The sequence below is a fragment of the Lissotriton helveticus genome, chromosome 1_1 (assembly GCF_964261635.1).
Source record: "Lissotriton helveticus chromosome 1_1, aLisHel1.1, whole genome shotgun sequence".
Classification (NCBI taxonomy): domain Eukaryota; kingdom Metazoa; phylum Chordata; class Amphibia; order Caudata; family Salamandridae; genus Lissotriton; species Lissotriton helveticus.
The window spans coordinates 142,126,465-142,139,846 of NC_136057.1; the positions used below are offsets into that span (position 1 = coordinate 142,126,465).

General features: G+C 48.4%; 1 protein-coding gene across 5 annotated transcripts in view; it reads right to left on the minus strand.

Annotated features, from left to right (window-relative positions):
• Nucleotides 1-5,190: 5,190 nt before the first annotated feature.
• The window catches only part of POLD4 (DNA polymerase delta 4, accessory subunit), a 709,379-nt gene continuing 701,187 nt past the window's right edge, over nt 5,191-13,382 (minus strand). For all 5 annotated transcript variants that reach the window (XM_078658940.1, XM_078658888.1, XM_078658868.1 and 2 more), the window contains 2 exons: nt 7,827-7,938; nt 5,191-6,578 (listed from right to left, as the gene is read on the minus strand). In XM_078658940.1, the coding sequence (XP_078515066.1) occupies nt 6,554-6,578; nt 7,827-7,938 (137 nt within the window). In that variant the 3' untranslated portion in view covers nt 5,191-6,553. The remainder of the gene's footprint in view (nt 6,579-7,826; nt 7,939-13,382) is intronic.

Here is a 13,382-nt window from a genome sequence, read left to right on the forward strand (position 1 = left end):
CGTGGAGTTTCGCAGACGTGACACCAGATTCCAAAGCATCCTCCAATGCTGAAATCTCTCCCTCAAGATCCACCACCTCCCTATTCCTCGCCCTCTTAGCTTCAACAATAAGGGAGAGGGCCTGCCCACGAATCACCGTCTTAAAGGCCTCCCATAGGGACACAGCTGAGGAAACCGACCCCTCGTTATCCAGAAAATACGCGTCCAAAGACTTAAGCAAAAGGCTGCGGGTCTCGGGGGAGGTAAGGTACCACGGATTGATGGGAGCCACCCGGCCCACTGCCTCCACTCCAACCTCAAAACGAAGCCAGAGCGGAGAGTGGTCAGAGATACCCCTGGGTAGGTGCACAATCTCACGCACCGCAGGCGACTGAGCCGCAGGCATCAGGAAGTAATCCAGCCTAGACAGACTCCCATGGGCCCCAGAATGAAAGGTGTATTGAAGCTGAGTAGGATGCAAAAGCCTCCAGCAATCCACCAAGCCAAAGGTATCCAAAAATCCACCCAACCACTGTTGGGCCGCAGGAGTATCTCTAGGGGGGTGGCGATCGTGGAGACCGGAGAAGACCGAATTAAAATCACCAGCCAGAAAGAGAGTACTATCTGGGAGGTCCAACAAGACACGGCCCAAATCTGAAAAGGTAGAAGTCTGCAAGCCGGGGGGCACATAAACAGTAAATAAGGAGAGGGTACGACCCTCATAGCGACCCACAAGGACCGCATATCGCCCCCGATCATCCTGAATCACATCATCAATAGCTAGGGGGAGGGACGCCCGAACAAGGATACCCACACCCCTAGAACCCGAGGTAAACCCCGAATGTGCAACGAGACGATAGCCCCACCTATTCATTGCATGACAAACATTGCCTACCAAATGAGTCTCCTGCAGGAAAACAATATCAGGAGATAAACGTCGTATACATTTCAACACCACACTTCGTTTGATACGATCTCCCAGACCGTTAACGTTCCACGAAACAAATCTCAACCCGCTACCCCCCATCCCACCCAACAAAGCCAAAACCCCCCACCAATGAGCATGACACCAGAAACTTCTTCAAATACAGGATAAAGTCGCCTTGAAAACAGAACACACAAACAACGAACTCCCAAACCACCCACCCCCCAAACAACAAGAAAACACCCCCCACCCTGCACCCCTGCAAAAAGCTAAAAAGCCACCCCAACCTGCAGTGTGCCTGTCGCCCAAGAACCCCTATTCTACACAAAGACCCCGGAGGAGGAAAGGCTCCGTCCCACCCGCCACCCCGATCAAGACCAAGGACGAGAAAAGAACATACATCAAATCACATAAGCAATAGAGGAACATAGGCATACACTCCTGGAAGAGTTATTCAAAACAAGGCACCAGGCATAAACGAAATGTTCAGCTCTCTACACCACCTTCAGCACCGCCCGGGTGGGCATCGGACTCAGTCTCAGGAGGTCGGCTAGGCAAGGCGTCCAGCCAGTCATTCACAGCGTCCGGCCGATCAAAAAAGAAAGTTCGTCATTATACTCAACCCGCAGCCTGGTCGGAAAGAGCATAGCGTAACGCATCCCCATGTCCCTAAGGCGCTCCTTGGCACCACGAAATCCCATCCGCTGCTTCTGGACCTGTTGGGAAAAGTCCGGATAAAAGTTCACCGTGGCATTCTCAAAGGCCACCGGGCCCTTCACCCGCGACGCCTGTAGGATAGCGTCCCGATCTCTATAGTGGAAAAGCTTTGCAACAATAGGTCTCGGCGGGGCGCCTGGCTTACCCTGGCCCCCCGGAACACGATGTGCACGCTCCACTGTGAAAAATGTACTAAGGCCAGATGGGGAAAGGTAATTCTGGATCAGGTCTTCAACCAGGAGATCAACCGAGTGGGGTTCTGGGTTCTCCGGCACACCAACCACTCGAACATTACAGCGACGTGCCCCGTTCTCAAAATCTTCCAAGCGCCGGGTCATGAAATCGTTCACCCTACGGAGATTGCCAATCTCCGTCTGTATCTCAGAGACGTCCGCCGTGAGGCTGGATGATTTGATATCCAACGACTTCACCTTTTCGTTCGTTTTGGAGAGATCGGCTCGAATTAGGTTTACCTCGATTGCCACGGTGTCAATTTTGTGGGCCAAGGTTTCGTACTGTTGGCCTATTGACTCCTTCATGCCAGAAATGGCGCCCATGATGTCCTGCAAGGAAGGCTCCGTCGACGCATCCACAACGTGGTCAGACGCACTGGGACCGGGCAGGGCAGCTCCGGGGGACCCCTTAGAATGGGTATAACGGTCCATGACATTAGATTGAACCGGACCCCCGCGCAGAGGTGTCTTCGTCTTGCGCGTCTCCCGGTCCCCTCTGCCCGCCATTTTGGAGATGCGTCACAAGTGGATTCACCAGGGTCAACGGACCGGGCACCAGAAATGGAGGCCTCGTGACCAAAGGACCACAACAAGGGTCTCACTAGGAGAGGGGCAGCCAAATAGAAGAATAGTCCAGCCAAAGGCCCGACAGCCGACGCGTGTCCTGGAACCAGCTCTGGCCCGACCCTCTCACCGATGTCCCAGTCAGAGGCAGAATCGAAACCGAAACTTAAGAAGGGGACCAACAAGTCCAATCCCCCTGCCGTTGTTGTTCAACTCCAAGACGGCCACCGAACCTCACCCAGTCCCGGGCGCACCTCAAGGGCGGAGCCCAAAAGTCCAATTCACCATAACTCAGGCACACGGTGTCAAAATAAAGTTCTGAAAAGTCCAGGTAGATCAGCCCAACGTCCTCTATACAAATCCTCGCGAAAAATCAGGATTCATGCAGGATATTATGCCGGGAGCGGCGGGGGTCCGGGGAGCGCTGTGCTCACGCGGCCATCACGGATGCCCGCCAAGCTCCTCCTCCGGAACGGATGAATGTTGATGGCTTGCTTAAAATGCGGAAGGTTCAACAGTCTTGCCTGTATGTTATGTCCTCTTCTCCTGACAGTTCGTTGGCTGATGGAGCAGCTTAACACAATGAAATCAAGAATGACAGAAAAAGCAAACTATGTTCAGCTCCAAGATCACATTAATGCTAACCATCTCCTACATGACTCCTATTCAGGCTTCAGATCACGTTGCAGCACAGAAACCGATTCCTTACACATCCCAGACAAGGCCCTCCTGATCACAGATGAAGACGACCCTTGCCTTCTGATATTGCTGGACTTTTCAGCTGCATTCAACATAGTCGACCATCCCACCCTCACACGCTCCCTGGGGTCTTGACTTGGATTCACAAGCAATGTCCTTAACTGGTTCTCCTCCTACCTTTTCAACCAACACCAGTTGGTTCGCATAGGCACCAGTATGTCCCTAAAGATCCCTTTCGTCTGTGGAGTCCACCAGGGTTATATATTGCTCGTGGCGATCCAAAAACTCTAGATAGAGCAACTTGTTGTTCTACTCACAGATAACAGTAGTATGATTCACCAATATGCTGATCATGCACAATTCTACTCAAAAGTCTCCTATGCTACAGGCATCCAATGTCCCTGGTATGATCTGCACATCATACAGACCTCCAACACAATCAAGAAATCCTGTTATTTGCCAAGAAAAACAAAGAAGAAACACTACAAACCTGGCTAAATGACATGAACTTTGAAGACTCTGAATCCTAACTTCACTGAATGCCAAGTCACCTGGCCTCATGCGGGAGACCAATCTCACCCTTCAGGAACACATTGCCAAAAATACAAAGAAGACCAACTCCCTCTTCTAAAGAAACATAAATTGTTTCTTCCAGAAAGAAACTTCAGAACAGCAGTTCAAGTCCTTGAACTGTCACATCTGGATGGCCGTAGCGGCCTACTCCATGGCTTCCCAAACTCCACAGTAAAGCCCCTTAAGGGCACCTATATGCTGCAGCACGTCTTACCCAAGGCATGAAGAAATATGATCACATTGCTCCATTGCCTCGCCTTGCTTGCCCACAGCATCTCCAAAACCAGCTACGTCATTTACAAAGACATTGTAACTAGCACACTCCCTTATCTTTCACCATGCGCACCATCTCTGGTAGCTCTTCGCACACCCAAGCCAGGACACCATCAGACTTCAAACTAAGTGTAAAAAATAAATATACAAGGCAGCAGGCCGTTTCAGTCTATGCAACCAGGGCCTGAAACAACTTCCTATGTTCTAGCAGGAACACCCCTACACTTCTTCAATTTTAAGAAAGAGTTGAAGACTCACGTCTGTAATGAATGCTATATCATAATGCATTATTTATGGATGGCTTGCGCCGCTGGAGCGTCACATTTTATGGCGCTCCGGCAGCGCATACCTCTCAATCATATCTATGAGGCCACGCAAAGCCAATTTGCATGACCTTGAATGGAAACATATACATGGTGTAAGACAAAGCAGCGCAAGCCACTGCACAGCCTTATTCTGCGGCCGGGAAGCGTTCCATGGGCGTGGCAGCAGATTTTCCCATTCAACACTCATGGGTTTTGATGCTGCCACAGATTTACTTAAACACATAAACCTGGGGAAACGCCAAAACCTTTTGTCTTCCCAAGAGCATTGCCTCTCTCCATATGGGCTGCATATCGCAGCACACGTAGAAAGAGGAAAAAGCCTCTCAGGATTGTTTTTGTGCAGGAAGGAGCCCTTTCTTGCACAAAACAATCCTGTCTGCAATGCAGGCACCTTTGCATCTTGGTGCAAGGATGCCTACGTTGGCACTAGGCAGCACATTGTGTGCCAGCGCTGGGGGAAAAGACAGGAGTGCACTGTCTTTCATAAATACCCGTCATTCCTGCCCTTTCACATTGGCATAGGGCGGCGCTGCCCTACACTGATTCCCTATAAATGACCCCCATAGTGTCTTGGGGCACTGTGAAGTGCAAAACGGTGGCCCTTCGACTCTCTCATACATGTGTGAGGCTGAGTGACTGGAGTCGGTGCTGCTGTGATCCACATTGTACCATGCTATCATTGCTGTGCTTGTGATGTCTTTTTAAGGTACTGCTCTGTATGACGTTCCTCAGCTGACCCACCTCCTAGCTTTTAAAAAGCTTCATGGACCTCCTGTTACCTTTCTGATCAGCTTACGGTCCGATTCTTATATGTCTACTGATCCCCCATTCGTCCCTTCACACTGACAGTCATTTCACCCTTACCTGACAGTTTAATTTTACAAACAATCTGAGCTCTGGACACTGTAAAAATATGTTTTTATTTGTCAGGTTCTACATTTTATTTCAGAAAGTGAAAATAAAACGCGAAACATGCTTATCTGTAGTGAAGGCATAACGGTGAAATAAATATTTCGTATTAATCAAAAAACGAAAATTACTTTCAACTTAGGCTACCTTTTAAAGTATCATCACTTCCTGTTTCTATAAACACCCTCCGACCCTTACATTCAAAGTCTAGTCGCCCAGCAGCTAACAGGAAGTGATGTCACAGGCATGCACAGACACATGTACAGTATGGTGTTTCAGCCCACATTCTATCCTAAACTCTATTTAGGTCCACATGCAAGGTTGACTCTCTTCTGACACATCTCAGTGGTCCTGCTTCCGGTATGGGACCGAGTGGAAGTTCAGGATTACAGTTAACGCTCTTCGGGGGACCTTCCTGTACATAAACAATCAATGGCATTTTGCTTTTTCGGCGTAAAGTAAATGTATAGACACACACACATTGCTGCTTTGTTCAGCATTTTGCATGAAGTGAGGCTATTGCTGTGCACATACATGCCTTGTCAACTGGATGGTTGTTTTGACATCACTTCCTGTTAAGACAAATTCACTAATGTTAAGCAATATTACCTAAACTCTTAAATTGTTACAGTTTACCCGCACATACACTACCTATAGCGCAGCAGTATGACTGCTAAATAACTGCTCTGACATCACTTCCTGTTTCTTTAAAAGCACAAATTGACTAAATACTTGTACATGCCTCTTCCACACCCGGTTGCATGAAGTTGGGTTACTGCCCCTCCACACATTCACCAGTGTTTCCCAATATTATTTTAACCATATATTGCCACAATCTAGCCTGTCAATGAGTTTGTGATGTACTTGAAGTATGAGAACGCTGATGTTATACACTATAAGTAATCATGCAGATGTTCCATGTTTCTTTGCGGTCATTCTGCCTGTGACATCACTTCCTGTTTTTGCCCAGTAAGACACTTGAATACCTGCATCGTTTCATTGTGTTCCCTGCAGGAAGGGACGTCACAGCACTACATGAATTTTCGTGTGATTGATACTTGTCACGCACAGGTGACCCCCGCTTCCGGTTCCTTTCCAAACAGGGCATGACTATTTAAAATGTGACTTTACAGAGCGGGATATCTCAAAAAGCAGAACCAGCGGGAGCCTAATGTTCATTTTGAAACATAAAAACAATTGAACCACGACAAATGGTTATATGTTTAAAAAATATAAAACTCTTTAAAACATTTGTTCAAATAATATAAACTGATATTAACAATAACTTTTTTTTTCTCCAAAAGAGTGGAGTCCTCTCGGCGTTCCCATATACCGAGACATCCAAGGTGGCTGGTCTAGAGAGGATAGTCGTTCCAAAGACTGCAAGGAAAAGAATTGGAAGAGCAGGGGTTAAATTAGAGTGAGCCCATGTCACTGATTAACTTACAAAAAAGAAGTTTGAAAACATTTGCTAAACAAGAGGACCCAATTTTGTTCCAAAAATAAACCCTGAGAAAACAGTATGGAGCAATCTTTTCAGTACCCAGGTGATATTCTTAGGCTCTATCCATGATTCTGGGGGTCCAAAGAGAACTGATTGTGCTTGATGGGGGTGGGAGGTGCTGGGTGGTTATAGTACCGGGACATAACGTAGGTTGTCTAAAGACAGGCGTTTCATTGCCGTTCCTTGGTCTAAGCCGCACTCACTCGCTGTTTCTGATATATACTCTGTTTCATTACATAGGATGCCCCTTCTTTCAACATAACCATGATCCTAAGGAAATTCATCTCTCACTTCTAGGTCTGCCGGGACACCTTACAACTTGCATGTCGCCCCATCAGAAGATCTATAAAGACCTGTTTGGACTGGACAAAGGGTACGCTGTAACTACTTAGGAGTCTTTACTAGTTAGAAAAAGCATCTGGTAGGCAATAGTCCTTCAGATGTTATGCCAATGTGGGGTCCTCCCTTGTGGAAGGCATACATGCCCCTTCATCAGAGTCCATGAGCTTCAGTGACACCCAATTGATAAATTGATAACCACAGGGAGATCATTTGAAATCTGTCCCACTGAGTACAGTGGTATAACACTTTCACCGGTTTGTCTCACCTCTTTATCCTACGCAAACAGAAAATGATTGAAATGGAAGCTAAACGTGTTTGAAGATAGTCGTGTATTGAGACCACACAGAATTTGACTATTGATTAAGTTTCATAAGACAAGAAACAGAATCTTGAGTGGACCAAGCTTTTCCAAAACAGTACATTAAGAAGGCTCAGATATATAATTTTTTTTATATTATTTTCATTTTTAAAACACACAGCAACTCACATACGTAGACACTTATGCACGCATCCTCCTCTTCCAGACCCTCATTGGGTAAACTTGACCTGGAAAACCTGTGCTGTGCGCACACAGCGTACCAACGGGTCTATCCATGAAACAAAGAAACAGACCCACGTTGACACCACAACCCCACTAATGGGGCTGAATCATGGAATGACCATCTACACATGCTCCTCTGGCAGTGAAGTTGGGTCGAACCCCAAGAGACCACCATTTCCCAGGGGAGCATGGAAGGAGGAGGATCGCCATTCCTGGTCTCCGCTTGGGATGTTGAGCTCACCTGTTCACAAATCTTGGATCATCGCCATGTTTCAGCACAAGGTCTCTGATTGCCTTGGGAGGCTGCAGCCCAAGGAACTCGGCTCTCTCCCACCGCTCCAGGCGTGTGATCCCTATTGAGAGATGACATAAAAAGGTGAGTGTACCCCTATTTCCACCATACTTGCATGGGCACATCAGGGAGCTGTAGGGATTGTATTAAAAGTGCTATGTGTAGCAACAGATCTAGTCTTGACACCAGCAGGCAATGCACAATGTGTTAAGTCCACTGTGCGGACAGCGATCTCCTAGCCACAAAAAGGGGAAGTGATCCCTTCCCACCCTGAGCTTAGCCAATGGGTGATCCATTTATACAGAAATTAATATAAAACACCAAACGAAAGCCATATAAATGAAATCTAATTCTACACTATTATAAACACAGTGGATCAGAGTTAACAGCAATACAGACACAGTAAGCTATACCATTACAAAGTAGTTCTCAACTACAAACACAGTAGATCATAGTCCACACCATTACAAGTACAGTAGACCTCAGTCTACACCATAACAAGCACAGTAGGCCTCAGTCTACACCATTACAAGCACAGTAGACCTCAGTTTACACCATTACAAGCACAGTAGACCTCAGTCTACACCATAACAAGCACAGTAGACCTCGGTCTACACCATTACAAGCACAGTAGACCTCAGTCTACACCATAACAAGCATAGTAGACCTCGGTCTACACCATTACAAGCACAGTAGACCTCAGTCTACACCATAACAAGCACAGTAGACCTCAGTCTACACCATTATAAGCACAGTAGACCCCAGTCTACACCATTACAAGCACTATATCTCAGTCTACACCATAACAAGCACAGTAGACCTCAGTCTACACCATTACAAGCACAGTAGACCTCAGTCTACACCATAACAAGCACAGTAGACCTCAGTCTACACCATTATAAGCACAGTAGACCTCAGTCTACACCATTACAAGCACTATATCTCAGTCTACACCATAACAAGCACAGTAGACCTCAGTCTACACCATAGCAACCTACCTTGACACATGTCAACCTATCACAGACAACACGTATTAATCCGATACAAAATAGAACACGTGTTCTTAGATCCAATGGGATCATAGAACACAAGAAAGGTAGCTGACACTTCGTCTTGAGGGTGGGCACGTAGCAGTTTGAACCAATCAGAGCGCAAGGCCAGGAAAGTAAATAGGAGCCCTGTACTAGAGTGCGCGTTATCCCCACGAAGAAACAGACAAGCGGTAGTTGGCGTTTAGATGTGCTGTCGCCACGGTTGAGGTATGACAGACGCCCACTTTTTATGAGAGTTAGTATAGGTCAATGACTGTAATAAGAAAATGGGGGGCACCTATTCATTGGTGTCTTTTTGGATGTTCTAGAGGAGATCAACAACACCATCCTGAACATCCCCCGGCACAGCCACATCTCCGGCCACCTGAGGGACCTGCACTGGCTCCCCGTCAACAAGAGGATCACGTTCAGGCTCCTCACCCACACACACAAGTCTCTCCACGACCTGGGCCCCAAGTACCTCAACCACCGACTGACCTTCTACACGCCCACCCGCCAGCTACGATCTACTAGCCTCGCCCTCGCCACCATACCACGCATCCGAAGAGCCACCGCCGGAGGCAGATCCTTCTCCTACTTGGCGGCCAAGACATGGAACTCCCTCCCCATCCACCTTCGACTGACCCAGGACCATCTCGCCTTCAGGAAACAACTCAAGACCTGGCTGTTCGAGCAGTAGCGGACCCCCCCTCCCCCAAGCGCCTTGAGTAGCGCGCTATACAAATGCTATGATTGATTGATTGATTGATAATCGGGGGCACAGAACATACAGCGTGTTCTTTATTAATAGTGCGCCCGTGAAAGAAGCGCGCAACACTACAACCACGATACTGCACGGAAGGTAACTCAATGCGCTTCTTAATTTATTAGCATAGGGATATCACCCTTATTGTGAAAACAATGAGTACATTTTATTTCAACATTAGTTACAGCGTGTCAAGCGAGACGAAGAATATATAATGAAATAGCGTGGATACAGCAACAATACCGCTCCAATAAAATAAGATGGACAAGGGCAATATTACGGAAGTTTACCCAAAGGTAATTGACTTGATATCCGCCCGGAAAATATAGATAGAATGCGTATAGAGACTGAGAATTGTTAACAACTATACACATAGTTTCATTTTGTTTGCAGAGGTTATAGCCACTAAGAACTTCCCCAAAAAGCAGCAGGGGTGGCAATTGCAGCTGATTTTCACAGTAAACTGCCCTGAAAGCCGTTTTCTCCTTAAACAGGCCATTCCGTAGTGGACCAATTCCTAAACCGAGGAATTTCAATTATTAGAAGCGGGATGAGTACCATACATAGTGCAGCATATATTATGGTGCTGAATTCCATTGCTCCTGTCTCATCAGGTATCTGCAAGAGGAGGGGATAGGAAGGTAGCTACAGGGCAGGAAATATTTTCAAGAATAAAAATCATATAGGAAGGTGAATTAAGTAGGGTTTAAATGTTTTTTGATGCCAATATGAAGCAATGTGTTAAAGGTATAATTAGATATGTAAGGCCCTTTTTTTGATGCAATAGTAAAGCAATGTGCCAAGTATATGATGAGATGTACAGAGGTCAATTGAACAGTAGAGCACTTGTAGTACTTTACTGAGAAAGTCATTTGAATTAATATGGCATTCATGATATTTTATAAAATGAAATTTTACAATGAATATTAAATTGATTGATTTTATTTGTATCTGTTTTTAGGCAGAAAATTATAAGATTGTACCGGGACAGCTAAAATTGTACGTCTTGAAAAAGGTGGTATTGAGTTAAAATAAACCATCGAAACGCGTCAACGCTGAAGGAGAGTACAATTGAAAAAGACAGCCACAGAAGGGTGCAAATACAAATCAAGAGTATTGGCCTCTGTGCTCTCAAAATCGATGTACAATAGAATTAGATAATTTTTATGTCTTTGGCTGTTTTTGTCTCGATTATGCAGGTCATAATTGATGTATATTGAATGTGTACATGTTGATTTATGATTTAGGAATGTTTGGATTTTAATACTTGTGATAATTTTTGATGTAATTGTGCTTTGCACATATTTGCACAATATGTGTTGTTTTTAAAGGAATTCTTTTGAACTTGCTAAAGGTATATAAATAAAGATAAATGTTTTTTAGAAGGGGCATGGCCAAGCAGCAACGAAGATGGCCGCACTCTAGCGAGGCTCCCGTGAGGTAATCCCCACGGCCCGTATATCCTGCAGTGATCCTTGGCCCTGACAGTCCTAGAAGCCAGTATTGAATACAGCCGGAGCTCCGGTTTTGGCGGAACCCCCCGCGAGCCTTCCCGGTTAAGGGTGCCACCATGGCGTGCATCGGAAGATTGCGGCCTGCCGCGGCCCGCTCCGTGCTGGGAACAACTTCAGACGCCGGCCTCGCGTGATCTGGAGGCCGGCGGCAGTGGAGCGGGCCCGGCGGTGGACGCCAGGAGACCGGCCGGTCTGGGAGGGTGCACCGGAGAGCGGGCCCACCCCCTAACATATCGGCAGAGAAGGAGACCCTGGGGCTGCGGACGGCAGCGCAAGAGGTGTGGCTGACGCAGGAGAGGGCCTTGGGCCTTGGCGGAGGATCAAAACTCGGCGGTGTGGCCCCCCCTGGTCCTCAGGGAGGGGAGCCCAACTGGACACGCACCCCGACGCCCTCTGAGGTGACGACGGCGGTTGTTGACCGCTAGATGAGCTGAAAGGGGACGCGGAGAGCGACAGGGGCCACGCGCCGGAGTGTACAGGAGGAAGTGGGCCGAGAGGCTGCAAGTGGACCCTTGCCTGGACACACTTGGGAACGCCTGGGGACGCGAAGCCGCTGATTGAAGTCGGGGGTGCCGTGGCGCCCCCCGTGGGGGGTTTTCCCTCCTCCCCCCCTGCACACACCGAGGAAGATACGCATCTCGTCGGAAGCAGCCATGAAACCCAAGAAATCCACGAACACCCAGGCCAATACTATGGACAACTACATGGCGGCCGCCCATGGTGGGGGGGACGTGCAGGCCGGGGCCCAGGTGGACGCACCAGAGCCTTCCCTGGCATCGATTATGCAGGCTGTACAGTCATTAGGGACCACGCTGGAATCGAAAATAGACAAAGTGTCCATTGAAATGACATTACTAAGGGCGGACCTAAACAAAACATCGGACAAGGCTGCCCAGAATGCTGCGGACATTGCGGAACTCCGAACAACCACTAATCAAATGCAACAGCAGGTGCAACACCTTACTTAGCTGCAGAGAGTGGCGATGGATAAGCTTGAGGACCAGGAAGGGCGGGGCCGCCGGAACAACATACACGTAGTAGGGGTGCAGGAAAAGATGGAGGGGCAGAGCGTGGACCTGTTTCTCGAGGAACTCATCATCAAGCACCTGCAGCCCAAACGCCTTTAGAAATTCTTCGCAATTGAGCGGGCCCACAGAGCACCGGTCCCCCTGTCGCGTCCAGGTGCCCCACCGCGGACCATAATCGCACGGATACTTAACTATAGGGACCGCGACGCCATCTTGCAAACGGCTCGCCAGCGTGGAGATTTGAGGCTGGACAATGCCACCATCAGGCTTTTTCCGGACTTCACGATGAAGGTGCAGTGGGAGCGTAGATCCTTCGATGGAGTCAAAAAAGTGCTTCGTGATAAGGGCATCAAGTACATGATGTTTTTCCCGGCGAAACTTAAGCTCCTCAGTGGCGGGAAATCCTACTTCTTCACCTCTCCGGAGGATGTCCATTCCTGGCTGGAGGAGCGCTTGGATGTAGATGGCCCTGGCTCGGAAGGAGGCTGGAGAGATACGGCGCCATGGTCTCCAACATCGACAGTTGGCTCTCCGGGGAGGGGGCAGCGATGGCGGGGGTCTCCATTGCCTGCCAGCAGGGATCGACCGCGGAGCCTGTCGGCCTCGCCGGACATGGGGTGAAGGAGCCCAGACAGGACTGCAGTGGAGCCGTCTGCTGAACTTCACGTGACGTATGCTGTCTCCTTCAAGTCCCCTGGGACTGGGTATCGGAGCTTACGTTAGATTTTGTTTTTGGGGAGGGGGGCCAGTGGGAGGGGGGCCCGAACGGGACTATCTCCCGAGTAACTATAATGTTGAGATCATATGGGACAGGAAGTGGTAATCACCGGACTATGAAGCGGGGCCGGGGGGCCCTCAAGTTGCGGGACTAAGTAGAGGTACTCACCCCCTTGTTTATTGTTCTAAGGGCTACAGGCGCTCTGCTCGTTGGGGGATGTCCGGCCCTGTTGGCTGAAGTAGCAGGGTAGCAGGGAGGGGGGTTCGTTCCATAGTTTTGGGGGCGATGGGTTGGTCGCAGTTTAGTTTTTTGAGTTCCTTTTTTGATGTGTTTGTTTTGGCTCCTGCGGCACTATCGGTAAGAAGACAGGATGGGGGGCGGGGGAGGGACGGGCTTGTCCCCCCGATTGCTCGTGCCAGTAATCTATCATGTCTATGTCACACGCTAG